Consider the following 13,303-nt stretch of genomic DNA (forward strand, 5'->3'; position numbering starts at 1 on the left):
GAGGGCTTGAACACAAGAACCCACATGCTTCAGTGAAGACTGAAGACATCATGTGCCACGACTAAGACCTGGTGCAGCCCAATAAATAAATAAAATAAAAATACCTTCTTACTACACCATCTCATCTAAGCTGAGGGCATTGAATGCTCCGGGGTTCTACTATTTTGAATATAACAATGGGCTCTTGTCCCTTGCGCATTGTGTTCATAACTTGTCCCTTCCACAGATCTGAATGGCTGCTTACTTGTGAAAGTCTTTGGTTCCCAGACATCTTAGATATCTGTACTTTCAGGATATGTCTGCACATGTGGCACTCCCCAGAATGAGGGCCTCAAGACAAGGGCACCCCAGGGAAAATTTGACCCCTATGTAAATGCTTCTCCTTATATTCACACTGTGTGGCATAAGGGAGCCTGTATATTAGGACATTGAGTCCCATTCACAGTCACAACACATAACAATACTCAATACAGTCCCAGGAGGGCCATCAGATTAATACTGGCAGGGATACGACTGGAAGAGGGGTTGGCAGCTCCATGAGGAGGCTTTGCCTACCATGAGGTAACCCTAGAAAATATAACCAACACTTTAGAGAGCCTAACCCTGACAGCTGGAAATGCCCTAAATAGACTTTCAACTTCTTTAAACTCACTGGTCAATGTGGTCATAGACAACAGATTGGCCTTGGATTACTTCCTAGAGAAGCAGGGTGGTGTTTGTGTGGTTATAAACAAAACCTGCTGTACCTCTGTTAATTATTTGGACCAGATTGAGGTGGGCATCAAAAAGATTTATGAGCAAGCATCATGGTTACACAGCTACAACCAGGGGTCAGACCCTAGTATCATCTGGTCCACCAGTAAGGAAGCCCTCTCTCCCTAGCCTTCCTCGGTTCCTACCCGCCCTGGGCTCAGTCATGGTCATCCTTCTCTTCCTCCTCTTTGGACCATGCCTCTTTAATCCCTTGGTGAAGTTCCTGTCTTCTGGCTTACAACAGTTCCACGTTAAAATGATGGCCGTGCAAGGATTCCAACCCATACTGCCCTCTGACTTAAAACAAGAAGTTGTCCTGCCCCTGGGACCCCCTATACCAGGCATCCAGAGACTTTTACTCCCTGACAGGCAGGGTTGATGCCCCTGCCCAGCCCAGAAGCAACTATAGAAGATGGACCACCAACCTTCTGCTTCCCACAAGAATAGGAAGTAAAAATCTCTGAGCAGAGAATGAGAGGGAAAGGGGCAGGACACCAACACTAGATAATGAAGAAGAGGCACAGTTGTTCCGATGTGATAAAGACCAGCTGGAACCAGTTGAAACCAAGGTGGCCTTGAGAATAGTCTGGTCATTGACCTGGAGCTCATTATACCTTCACTGAGACACTAAAACCGCTCCCCCTTACATCATGACAGGACCAAAAAAAAGCCAAGTAGCCAGTGGTCCAATTCCTGGGAAACCTCCACCCTATTCTGAAATAGCAAGACGATTTCTCCCACTCAGCCTACGAAACTATCTATACTTAACCTATAAAAACCTATGACCCCATGCCACAGGACTGCATTCATGTTTTGAGAGGGTTCCACATTCCGCCTATGGAATGTGTCTCTCCCTAAATAAACTTGCTTTCCCTTCATTATGGCTGCTCTTGACTTCTTCCCTGCTTGAGAAGCCAAGAATCGTCACTTGGTGGTCCATCCTAAGGACTCCCACAGGTCCCAGGATGTCACATTTCCCTCTCCTGCAATGCATCCACCACTTATTCAGGTACTTCAGGTACTTTCATACTTTCTGCATAAAAAGCTATTCCAGGTTCCTCTTGTACTTATCCTGTTGCAGCCCTAGAATTTCCTTGAGAAGCCCTGGTTCCTTTTACAGTATTTAAAAAACAAGGTTAGGAAAGCAAGTGTACTCATTGCTCTGGAGCATCTTTGCTCTTAGGCCCTTTGGGCAGGAAAACACGCATGCAAATAACATAGACATACACACACATTTCGGACAAGGCAATGGCACCCCACTGCAGTACTCTTGCCTGGAAAATCCCATGGACGGAGGAGCCTGGTAGGCTGCAGTCCATGGGGTCGCTAAGAGTCAGGCACGACTGAGCGACTTCACTTTCACTTTTCACTTTCATGCATTGGAGAAGGAAATGCAACCCACTCCAGTGTTCTTGCCTGGAGAATCCCAGGGACAGAGGAGCCTAGTGGGCTACCATCTATGGGGTCGCACAGAGTCGGACACGACTGAAGCGACTAAGCAGCAGCAGCAGCATACACACATTTAAATACATACCTACCCACAAAACATGCCATAGGGTTTACTTGTTTATCTTGTTTATCTCTTACACTAAAATGTAAGCTTCATGAAGGAGAAAATTTGTTTTGTTTTCTTATTCGTTATTGGGGTATAGCTGACTGACAAACAATGTTGTGATAGTTTTAGGTGGACAGTGAAGGGATTCAGCCATACATATACATGTATCCATTTTTCCCCAAACTCCCCTCCCACCCCAGCTGCCACATAACATTGAGCAGAGTTCCATGTGCTATATAGTGGGACCTTGTTGGTTATCCATTTTAAATATAGCAGTGTATACATATCCATCCCAAACAGAGGAGAAAATTTTTGTCTGTTTTGTTTGCTGTTGACTTTTTAGTGCACAGAATAGTGTGCAGCAAATGGGAAGTAGTCAACAGACAGCTGTTGACCAAAACAGAAGAAACAGCCCCAATAGGCTAAATAATTTGCCAAATCCTCACAGCTGACCAATGACACAGCCCTCTCTTTATCATGCTTCCAAGACCCAATGTAGGAACTAGTATCTGGCAGGATAGCAGATATCTTCATAGTCATTTTCCCATCTTAATTTTTTTTTTACCTTTTTGTTTTTAATTATTTCATTGAAGTATAGCTGATTTAAAATGTGTTAGTTTCAGGTATACAGCAGAGTGATTCAGTTTATATACCTATGTATATATAATATATAATGTTTTTCATATCTTTTCCATTATTTCTGACGTCTTTTAACTCTAGACATCTGTAATTTGTATCCTCTCTTATGACCCTCTGGGATTCATAAACTCAGGTGATCAGTGGGTAGGAGCTGAAGGCTCCTAGGTGACTAGTGACTAGTCCTGGGAACAGGAGAAGCCCCCAGGCCCATCACCCAGTGGTGATGGCTGAGACCTCTCCTCAGCCTAGAATGTGATCTAAAGCAGAAAGTGGGCACTAGGTGGTGGTACCTAGAGTCAGTTATCATTGCTAGGGTACCCAGTGGCAGCCCTGATGCTACCCAAGGAATGACCACACGGAAGTAGAGCTTCAGAGAGATAGGAGAGAAGACAGACCCAGAGGGAGTAGGTGGAGACCCAGCAGAGAGGAAGCCACCCTCCAGGAGCCCTGGCGTCATGGAAACTGGCCCTGCCACTCCATCTGTCCTTGAAGTCTATAAATAGTTGGTTTCAGTATCAGCCGTGGCCAGACCAGACCAGCAGCATGGGCAAACCCTGAGAGGAAGTGGATTTGGGGGAGGATGTCCCACACACAGAGAGAATGGGTAGGATGAGAGGAATGAGATGAGATGGAGGGAAAGACTTTGTCCCCACTGCACACCGCAGCAGGTCACTGGCACTTAACCCACCCCACAGAATTTTCAATGCTGCCGATCATTTAGTAATGTCATTTAGATAGATCATCCCCCACCCTTCCTACTACTTTGTTCTGTTTCTGCTGCTTAGTATAGCCTTTTTGCCTTCTCATTTGCTCATACATTTAAAGCTTATCTCAATTTCTACTTCCTCCAAGGAAGAAGTCCAAAACGCCATCCCACCAAAGACTTCTAATCAAGTTGCTGACACGTGGGCTGGGGGTGACCCTGTTAGTGAAGAAAGAAGACCTGTGCCTTGGGCCCTCTGTGAGTTGGGAACATGGGGAATCTTCTAGGACCCTAAGAATCCCTGAGTAACCTCCTGTCCCCCCCTTTTCTGTTACAAAGTCTCCTGAACACTATAGCTCCTCCTCTGCCTCCCCAGCCCAAACTGTTCTCTGTTACTTGGTTACTGAGTGCTTTTAGGGAAGTCTCTTAACTTCTCTGTGCAGGCTGAGTTTGGTTTCAGAGACAGGGTTTCTAGGCAGGATGTTTATTAAGAAGGGCCCTTGGGCTCTATGCCTGGTGGAGGGTGTGACAGGAAGCTGGACTGGGCAGAGGGAGAAGCTGAGCTCCACGGAGCCCTGGAGCCAAGCCATAATGACCCATCAGAGAGGGCCCATTTTGGGACAAATGGCCGGTCCTTTATCCCCACTAAGATCAGTCACTGAACACAGCCTGGGGACAGGCATGCCCCTGGGGAGTGTCAGTCCCTGAGGGGGCTAAAAGCTAAAGGGTGTCCATCTCCCAGGAGCTGGAAAATTAAGTCCTTCCACAAAGAGAGAACTGGGCAATGCAGTGGTGCCTCAGCTTTTTCCTATAATAAGGGCATCATGACACTTCATTGGGCTCTTCTCTGGATAAATACAACCATATATGTCAAGTTCCTAGTACACATTCTGACTTGTTTAGTAATGAAGACCAAGTTCATTTTCTGAATATTGGGCTAGAATCAGGTGGGTAACTCTGACCCCAAGCTACCTTTCATCTTTTGGGGAGGTGACCAAGAGGTGGGTCCAACTGCACTAAGACTCAAATTTAGACTTCTGAAGTTTTTCCTCATGAGGTTACATAAAAGTTCATTGAAATATAATAACAGTAATGAAATATGTTAATCCCCCAACTTCAAATTCAGGTCTTAGCAGATAAATTATATTTTTTAAACAATCCATTATCTTGTGAACAACACTACTCTATGACATTATCTTTTTGTCTTCTCCAATACAGAGGTTCAATAGGAGCCACCTTATCTATGATTCTGTTTTGGAATTTCTTCTTTTTTAAAAATAATTAATTAGTTTATTTTGCTGTGCTGGATTTTAATTACCGTGTTCGGGGCTTTCTCTAGTTGTAGTTATCAGGGACTATTGTTTTTTGGGGTGGATGGGCTTCTCCTTCTGTGGTTTCTCTTGTTTTGGAGAAGGGACTCTAAGGTGCGTGGGCTCAGCAGTTGCAGCTCATCGGTTTAGCTGCCTTGCCACATGTGAGATCTTCCCAGGCTAGGGATCGAACCCTTGTTCCCCTGCAGTGGCAGGTACATTCTTAACACTGGGCCACCAGGGATGCCCTCTTCTTTGAACATTCAGGGATGCTTGAGAAATGGTAGTGGTCTAGCCTCTTTGACGATTTGAAGATTTTTGTGCCACATGTTCAGGGAGCCAGGAAGCAGGTGGACAAAATAGCTGCTTGTCTGCTAGGCACACGGCAGGCCTTAGATCCCCTAGCTGATCTGCCCACACCTTTATCAGCCAGGAGGGAACTTGAGCCAGTTCCGGTGTCCAGGTGTCCTTAGGCCCCGCCCCCCCCCCCCCCCCCCCCCCCCCCCCGCCCCGGCTCCCTGAAGCATGCTCTTTGTCAGGAATCCCAGAGCCGCCCAATCCCTAACGGCCACTTCAGGATTCCACCTCCCCCCCACCCCCAGACTGAACGAAAAAGCCGGAGAAAGGAAAGAACTGGGAGCTGAACTTCCTGCCCAGTTCCTGGCGCAGCGGAGGGCAACTCCCCCGGGTCGGCGGTCCTGGACCGGCGCGTGGGATCCCAGTACACCGTACTGAGTACAGGACGCTGACCCGGGGAGTGAGGTCGCGAATTGCTGGGCCAGACGAGCGGGATAGGACCGGCGGGAAAAGATGTCTTTGTTTTGCGAACCTCTGAGCTTGGGTTTCAGTGTTTCAGTTCTTTTCAGCGGGAGAAGAAACAGTTGCCCTGATGTCTTTAGATCTGGGTGCCCCGGGCAGTTGCACTGGTTTGGGGATAGGGGTGCTGCCGCTGCGCGCGCCCCAGCCCCACCCCAGGCGGCTAGATGAGAGCTTCCGGCTCTCTAACCCCTGGACAGAGCCGCCTCAGATCTCAGTGTAGGCTTGGAATCCCGGAGTCACTTACGCCCCATCTTGAGTCCCAGAGGAGGGGTCATGGGCACGATCTCCAGGAATGGGAGCTCTGTAGTCCCCTGAGCTAGTCCAGGACTTGTCCTGGAAATTAAATGAGACCGTCTGTAACGCCTAACTCAGCCTTAGTCTCACAAGACCATCACAGCAAAACATAAATAAATAAATGCATTTAAAAAATAATGAGTTAATTAAAAAAAGGAATGAGGCTGCTATTCCAGGAAGCAGTGGTTCTGAAGGGTCCTGGCAATTGCACCCTTGGTGTGGGAGTAGACAGCTCTGCAGAAGCCAAGAGGGGGGCGGGCCTGTTAGCTCGGGAATCCACTAGCAGACAGCCACCCAACCTGTTCTGTCCACTTGTAAAACTGAACAGTTGGAAAGGCCCACTATTCCCTGACTTCCTAGATCACTGCTCCTCTGTCCTTTCCCCATCCTCCTTGCTTCCATTTCTTCAGCATCCTCTCTACCTTACCCCCACCCCCTCATGCACAGGTATTTTCATCTAAAAAACTATTAGTTTTTTGAACTAAAAGATTTTTAGATCAAAAAATTTCCATGGAATTTATTATAATAATAATAAACAAGGTAACTGAAGTTTAGAGAGGTTAAGACCATTCAACTAGTACTCTGCAGGAGTCAAGAGTCTGAGGGAACTGTAGAGTTTGAATTAATAAGTAATGGTTTTAAGATAAAACAAGGTTGCTTGTCTTTGGGGGTCACAGTTGTCAATCCATCACTGGGCATTTTCTGAATAGAGGCTGTGTGTCCAACTCAGAGCTAGTTCACTGGAGCAGGGGGAAGGAGATCAAAAAGATAGAAGACAAGGGCCCCCACAGGGAGAAAGATTAGCATTTAGTCTCCATCCAAGGAGCTGAGGCCATTTAATTAATTTTTATTTTGAAAACTTTACGTCATGTTAGAAGAAGTTATTGGATTGGCTAAAAAGTTCGTTTGGGTTTTTATTTAATATCTTACGGAAAAACCTGAATGAACTTTTTGGCCAACCCAATATTAAAAAATTTTTTTTCTCCAATTGCATCTCTCAAAGTTTTTGTACTGTCTCCTAATTTTTGGCAGTAGGTAGACATAATTTTTATTTTTTATTTATAAACTCTATAAATAATTTTGTTTACAAATAATAATTGGTTTAGAAATAATTGTTTCATTCTTTTTTTATATAATCTTGAAAACACATTTCCATGCCTTCTCATAGACTTTATGATTATCATTTTTAGGCTGTGCACTACTCCCTCACATGGCCATACCATATTTAGCTACTTTTCTGTGGCTGCTTAATTCCAGGTTTTTTTTTTTTTTTTGTCATTATAAATAATGCAGCTATAAATATCTTTGTACATATAGCTTTTTCTTTTAAATTATATCCTGGAATCAGTGCCCAGAAAGGGAATGGCCTGGTCAGAGTGTTGACTGTTTTTAGCTTTTGCTGTGTAGCGCCAGACTACAACTGACAACGTTTAAAAACTAAATGATGTAACCTATGTACCAGTGCCCTATATCCAAAAAGAATACTGTAAAGAATAGGAACTGTTGGCACTCACGATGTATCAGGTCTATACATCTAGGGATGAATGAGAGGCAGTTCCCACCTTTGGGAGCACAAGAGCTGTGGCTCTTCAACCTTTTTCTCTTCCTAAGACACAAAATATTCAAAACTGCTCCCCATCTTAGGGCAGACCCAGAATTTGGTTAGTCTCCCAAATTCTGCAGGGACTTGAAACACAAGCATGTTTTTAAATCAGGAGAATCTTAATCAAAGATGGTATAATTTTATCTAATAACAGTGTATGAGATACAAAAATTTAAATATATTTGTGTAGGATATAAGATTAATAAAAGTTAATGTTAATATTAATTTATTAGATTTAAATTATTAATAACATCATTCAAGATGCTCCCATTCTTATTTTTTCTGCACTTGATAAATTATTCTCTGAGAAATCTTAGTATGTCTCACAATGATTATGTTTTTTCTTTTCCTTTATATTTCTTCTGATTTTTGTTTTATGTATCTTTGTTTCTTTGTTGTTAGGTGTCTAATGGTTTATAATATCTATATTATTTGGGAATTATACCTTTTATTATTAAAAATATTCATCTTTGTTAATAAAAAAGATAATTTTTGGCTTTGATGGAGCAGGTAGCTGGCTCCTGGTGGTAACACTATTCTTTTTTCTCACATCCAAGAATATCAGGATGCGGAGTGGGTGGAAGGGATAAATTAGGAGTTTGGGATTAATAGATACACACTGCTTTATATAAAACAGATAAACAGCAAAGATCTACTGTATAGCACAGGGAACTATGTTCATTATTTTGTTATAACTTTGAAAAGGATCTGCAAAAGAACGTATGTCTGAATAGTAAATCAACTAAACTTCAATTAAAAGAAAAGAATATCAGGGTGCAAAATGAGAGGGATGGATAGATGACATAAATCCACTTTAATTTCTAAATTCAAGCAAACCATTCCCAAACCAGTCACTTGTCCTGTGACACAATTGGACAAGTAAGATGATCCCTATATGTGTAAAGCTCTGCACAGGGCATCTGGGTAGGTAGGCCAGTATCACGAGGAGACAGAACACTGGGGCTCAGGTGGCAGCATGAATTGGAGCCAAGAAAAATATGAAGAACCTGAGATTCAAAGGTCATAAGGTTGGCCAATGTATTGCCTTCATTAAATACTATTCTTAGGCTCTGGGATACAGCAGTGACCCAAACAGATAAAAACCCTTACCCCTGGGGAACTAAACCTTAGGGGTGGAGGCCGGGTGCAAATTAGTGAAATACTGATTTTGTCAGATGATGATAAACATAATGGGAAAATAAAAGCAGAGGAAGGTGACTCGGTGTTCTGGACAGGAAGTTTTAAATAGGGCTCTCGGAGATGACCGGACTGAGACCATGACATCTGAACAAAGGGCGAGCCTTAGGATGTCTGGAGCAAAGCATTCCAGGAGCCCTGATGCAGGGCCTTGAGGCTGGAGCGACAGGCCGGTGTGGGCAGAGAGTGGCACAAGGAGATGAGATCAGAAAGGGAGCTGGGGCCATTCCGTGGGTGGCCCTACAAGCTTCTTAGGCATTCAGCTTCACTCAAGAGTAAGTGGGCAATGAGACGTGGTGCGATCTGGCCTGGCGAATGTACTCCAGAGCGAGGGGGACAGAGCCCACTTAGGAGGATAGCGGCGCCCTGGGAACCCAGGTGTTTGGACTCAACCCGGTTACCTCTACACGCAGCTGGTCTGCCTCAGACTTGAGGTCTGAATTGTTGGGAAGGTCAGAATCTACGGCGAATCCAGCCTGTAGGAGAGGTTTCTAGGAAGGTTTTGAAGTTCCCTTACAAACTCTGGCGACGGTCTCATTAGCATTAACAAAGTTCCAGTCTGGGGTTCTTTAGTAAGGGGAGCCTGCGCAACAGTCCAGTTACACCACTGTCAGCTGCGTGGCCTCGGGCAAGCCTTCTAATCTCAGGCCGACTCAGCTAATTTATTTGTAAAATGGAGCTATAAATGCCCTGACTGCTTCACATTTTCTAGCGAGATCACTGGACAGCATCTTTAAAACATCACTGTCGTTTACATGAAAGCAAATGTGAAAATGGAGCTGACCTCAAAGGGGTGACTTTGTAAAGCACTTTCAAACTGGTTTTCAAGCGTAGACTCCTCCGCGGTCACCGGAACCTGCCCGCCTCTCACCTAGCGCCCGCGGTGGGGCTGGGAGCCCGGCCGGGCTGCGCCCGGGGCGGGGCTGTTTAGATCCCTAGACCCTGAGCTGACCCCCGGCTCTCGGGCCAGACTCTCTGCCCGGGCCGCGTGCTGCGGACCGCGGGCGGGAGGACGGGAGGGGCTGGCGGCCGCGACGCGGCCTGGGAGGAGCCGCCCCCGCCCTCCTCCTGCCTAGCTCCCGCCCGCCGCAGGCTCCACCGGACCGCGCCGCGCGCTCTTTCTCCGACAGCTGCCAGGGAGCACAGTTCGCCACTCCGCGTCCTGCCCCGTCTGTCCCCTTGGGTCGCCACCCGCCGTCGCCGCGCCATGACCACCCTGCAAATAGTCCTGCAGGGCCCGGGACCCTGGGGCTTCCGCCTCGTGGGGGGCAAGGACTTCGAGCAGCCTCTCGCCATTTCCCGGGTAAGAGGAGCCCGGGACGTGCGGGGAGCGGAGCCATCCCGGGCTGGGGAGTGGCGTGCCCTGAAGGGGACCTGGGGCGGCCGGAGCCCCGTGGGCGCGGTCGGAGACGGCGGTTTTCTGAGCCCGGGACGGAGCTGGGATCTCCGGGCGCGTCCAGGTGCGCCAGGTGCGCGGAGCGCTTTCCGCACGTCTCGGGCCCGCCGCCCTTGCCGGACGCCCGGCTCGCAGGCGAGCCAGGACCTGCGGAGCATCCACTTACCGCGTCTGCAGGACAGCGGGGGCCAGTTTTCGTTCCTTCGCCTTGAAAGCTTGGCGGGCGTGTGGACGCGCTTTGTCAACGGGCGAGGGGCTCAGTGTTCCCGCAGATCCCGCTCGCTGGGAGATAGCACTCCACTGTTCTAACAACGCCGTAAAGCGGCCGAAAGCAGTTTGGAAATAGCAGGAACCACCTAGAAACTGAGGTGGAGCGGGTGGGAGGTTTACTAGGCCGGGGGTGGTGATAGGGGCGGCCCGCGGGGGACGAGTGAAATTAACAACAGTGGAAGTCTAACTAATTGGACTTCATTCATGGCCGTTTTACCTCTCTAATGTCTTTTGGAGAAATGGCGGGATTTTACCACCCGAATAAACCCTCTTGGATATTCCACTCCTTTGCGGGAGATGGCTGTGACATATTTCGCCTGGCATTTCGGGATTATCAACCGATCAGCTTTAAACAGGGAGGGGTGCGATGAGGGTCCTACTTTATGTGTGTGTCAGGGGGAAGTGGTGTTTGAAAAATTCTAAGAGAGCCCTCATCTATTTGGAAGGGCCCAGGTTCAACTGGAGATGACCAGATCCATCATTCCCAAATAAAGTGGAAACCCGAGGGAGATCCAGACTTAGCGTTTGGAAGCCCAGGTTTGGTCATCTAGTCTGGGCTAAAGGCAAGCTTGAGGTCCCACTGAGAGGTGCCACATTCAATGTGCCACCTGGAAGTTGGCCCAGAAATTTTTGGATTGAATTTAAAAGGGGAGCTAAAAGCACTCTGGTATCACTCTTTGCTAGGCTTCTCATTCCATTCTTGGGCTCATCTGCTTGCTGAAGGTGACCCTAGACCTGCCTTTCCAGTCATCTGAACATTCCTCTTTTTTAGAGGGGCAGTTTGGAGAGGGAGGGGAGTACCTACAGGTCATTTTGACTTAAGTCCCTGCTTCCAGCCCCGGAAAGAATATGGAAGGTACAGGAGAAAAAGAATCAGGGCCTCCTCTGAGTCTTCTGTCCAGCCATAGTCCTACCTACATTTCCTTCCAGGTGGGCCTAATGAACTGATGAGGTCTTCTTTAACCATCCCACTCCTAGAAGGGACAGGTGCTTCAGTTCTTAGGCACTGTCTCCTCCCTATCTTCCACCTCTTGTCCCCAGGGGGCCACTTTGAGTATTGCCAGGTACATACTATCTTCCCAGGCACCAGCCAGATTCCTCAAGTGCAGAAACTACCTTTCCCAAATCTGGACCCCCGTGCCCAAGCTTGGCACTGAGCTGAACCTGGCTGTGCCTAGTAAATCTTTGCAGGCATATTAATAAATGCTTATCCAGGGGAGAGACATTTAGACTCGCTTACCTCATAGTCCATTTGTCCCCACTCTTTGTGTCTATAATTAACCTGTCAGCCCTCTCAGCTTCTGAATTTATATGTCACATGAAACCTTTTCTTTAGAATTGGAGAATATGGCTCCTGTTAAGAACGGAAGACAGAGCAGGAGAACAGAGTAGCAGTGATTAAAACAAACAAGAAAACCAAAAAAACTTAAAAAACTCTAAAGGGAGGGGAAGAGAGATTTTACTGGTCATCTGTTGAAAGGGCGTTACTGCCTGTCATTTTAGCTGTTTTGAAAAGGCTTAATGCAAGTGGCGCTGTGCAGGAATGATGGTAGGGGGTGGTACTGAATTCAGTACTGTGAATTCAGTAGTCTGTACCCTTATCTGTTTATTTTTTTATTAGCACAAGTGTCATGAGCATGTCGCATATTCTAGAAACTATGCAAAGCCCTAGAGTTCCAGAAATGAGAAGACACAGCTCCACTCTCAAGATGTTTGTGGTTTAGTGAGGAAAGCTAATCTTTATAACACCCTGGGCTGTCCTTTGATTGAAAAGTGAAGGTGATTCGGAGGAGGTGACATCCTCTTGATAACAATTATTTACCTGTTTACTCACCTCATTATTTCCACATGGAAAAAACATGGAACTCTGAACTTCCTGAGCATGGGAAAGTCATTGTCATAAAGGGTCCCCAGGTGGGTAAAATCTGGTGTAGATTTGATATTTGGTTCTTACTTGAGTTGTCCCTGGAGGGAGTCTCCTGTCTGAGGCTGTCTTTTTTTTTTTTTTTAATCTCCACAATGGGGATAACTCTGGTCACTGGTGGGTTAAGGTATGTGAGATTGCTCTGTAAACAGTGAACAGTATTGAGGTGTGAATGTCCACAAAGTTATACACACCTGGTTGGTAGGTGTGCTACATTTATCATCGGGGCAGATACAGTTTGCTGTGGTTTTTATATGCAGACTTTGAGTCTCCACACCAAAGCAAACCGTAAAATTAAGCTGGAAGAGGAGTGCCTTTTACTTAAATAGCTATGTTTGCTTTCTCTTGCATGAATTATTCTGTTATTAGCTCCATCCTTTTGTTAAACTACTGAAGTTCCTGAATATAACTCTGAAGTCTTGGGTACTTGAAATTTTTTTTTTTAAACTTAATTTTATTGTAAAATTAAAAAGTCATAAACTAAAAATGCACAGCAAGTGGTTATAAATAACCAGTAGAGTTACTACCCAAGTCAAGATATAGAACATTACAGAGTGCCAGGCTGGGCTCCCTGTGTTACATAGCAGCTTCTCACTAACTGTTTTACACATGATAGTGTGTAAAATATGACCCGGAGGATGGGGAGGGAGGCTTAGGAGGGAGAGGATTTATATATATTTATGACTGATTCGTGATGTTGTATTGTAGAAACCAACACAACATTGTAAAGCAATTTTCTACCAATTAAAAAAAAAAACAGCCAGACCTCAGCAGCTCACTAACCTGCCTCATTGTTTTTCACAAGTTTCAGAACAGAAACAAACAGAATACATTTGTATG

At 46.1% G+C, this 13,303-nt stretch overlaps 1 protein-coding gene and 1 long non-coding RNA gene across 2 annotated transcripts in view; one reads left to right on the top strand and one right to left on the bottom strand.

The window, feature by feature from the left end:
- LOC113884651 overlaps positions 1-12,663 on the bottom strand; it is a 46,696-nt gene extending 34,033 nt beyond the window's left edge. The window contains exon 1 of the long non-coding RNA XR_003508955.1: positions 10,436-12,663. This is a non-coding gene — a long non-coding RNA (uncharacterized LOC113884651). The remainder of the gene's footprint in view (positions 1-10,435) is intronic.
- Positions 9,836-13,303, top strand: part of PDLIM1 (PDZ and LIM domain 1) — a 40,792-nt gene continuing 37,324 nt past the window's right edge. Inside the window, exon 1 of the mRNA XM_027529435.1 lies at positions 9,836-10,176. Coding sequence (XP_027385236.1) covers positions 10,081-10,176 — 96 coding nt within the window. The 5' untranslated portion in view covers positions 9,836-10,080. The remainder of the gene's footprint in view (positions 10,177-13,303) is intronic.

This window comes from Bos indicus x Bos taurus, chromosome 26, assembly GCF_003369695.1.
Source record: "Bos indicus x Bos taurus breed Angus x Brahman F1 hybrid chromosome 26, Bos_hybrid_MaternalHap_v2.0, whole genome shotgun sequence".
NCBI classification, from domain to species: Eukaryota; Metazoa; Chordata; class Mammalia; order Artiodactyla; family Bovidae; genus Bos; species Bos indicus x Bos taurus.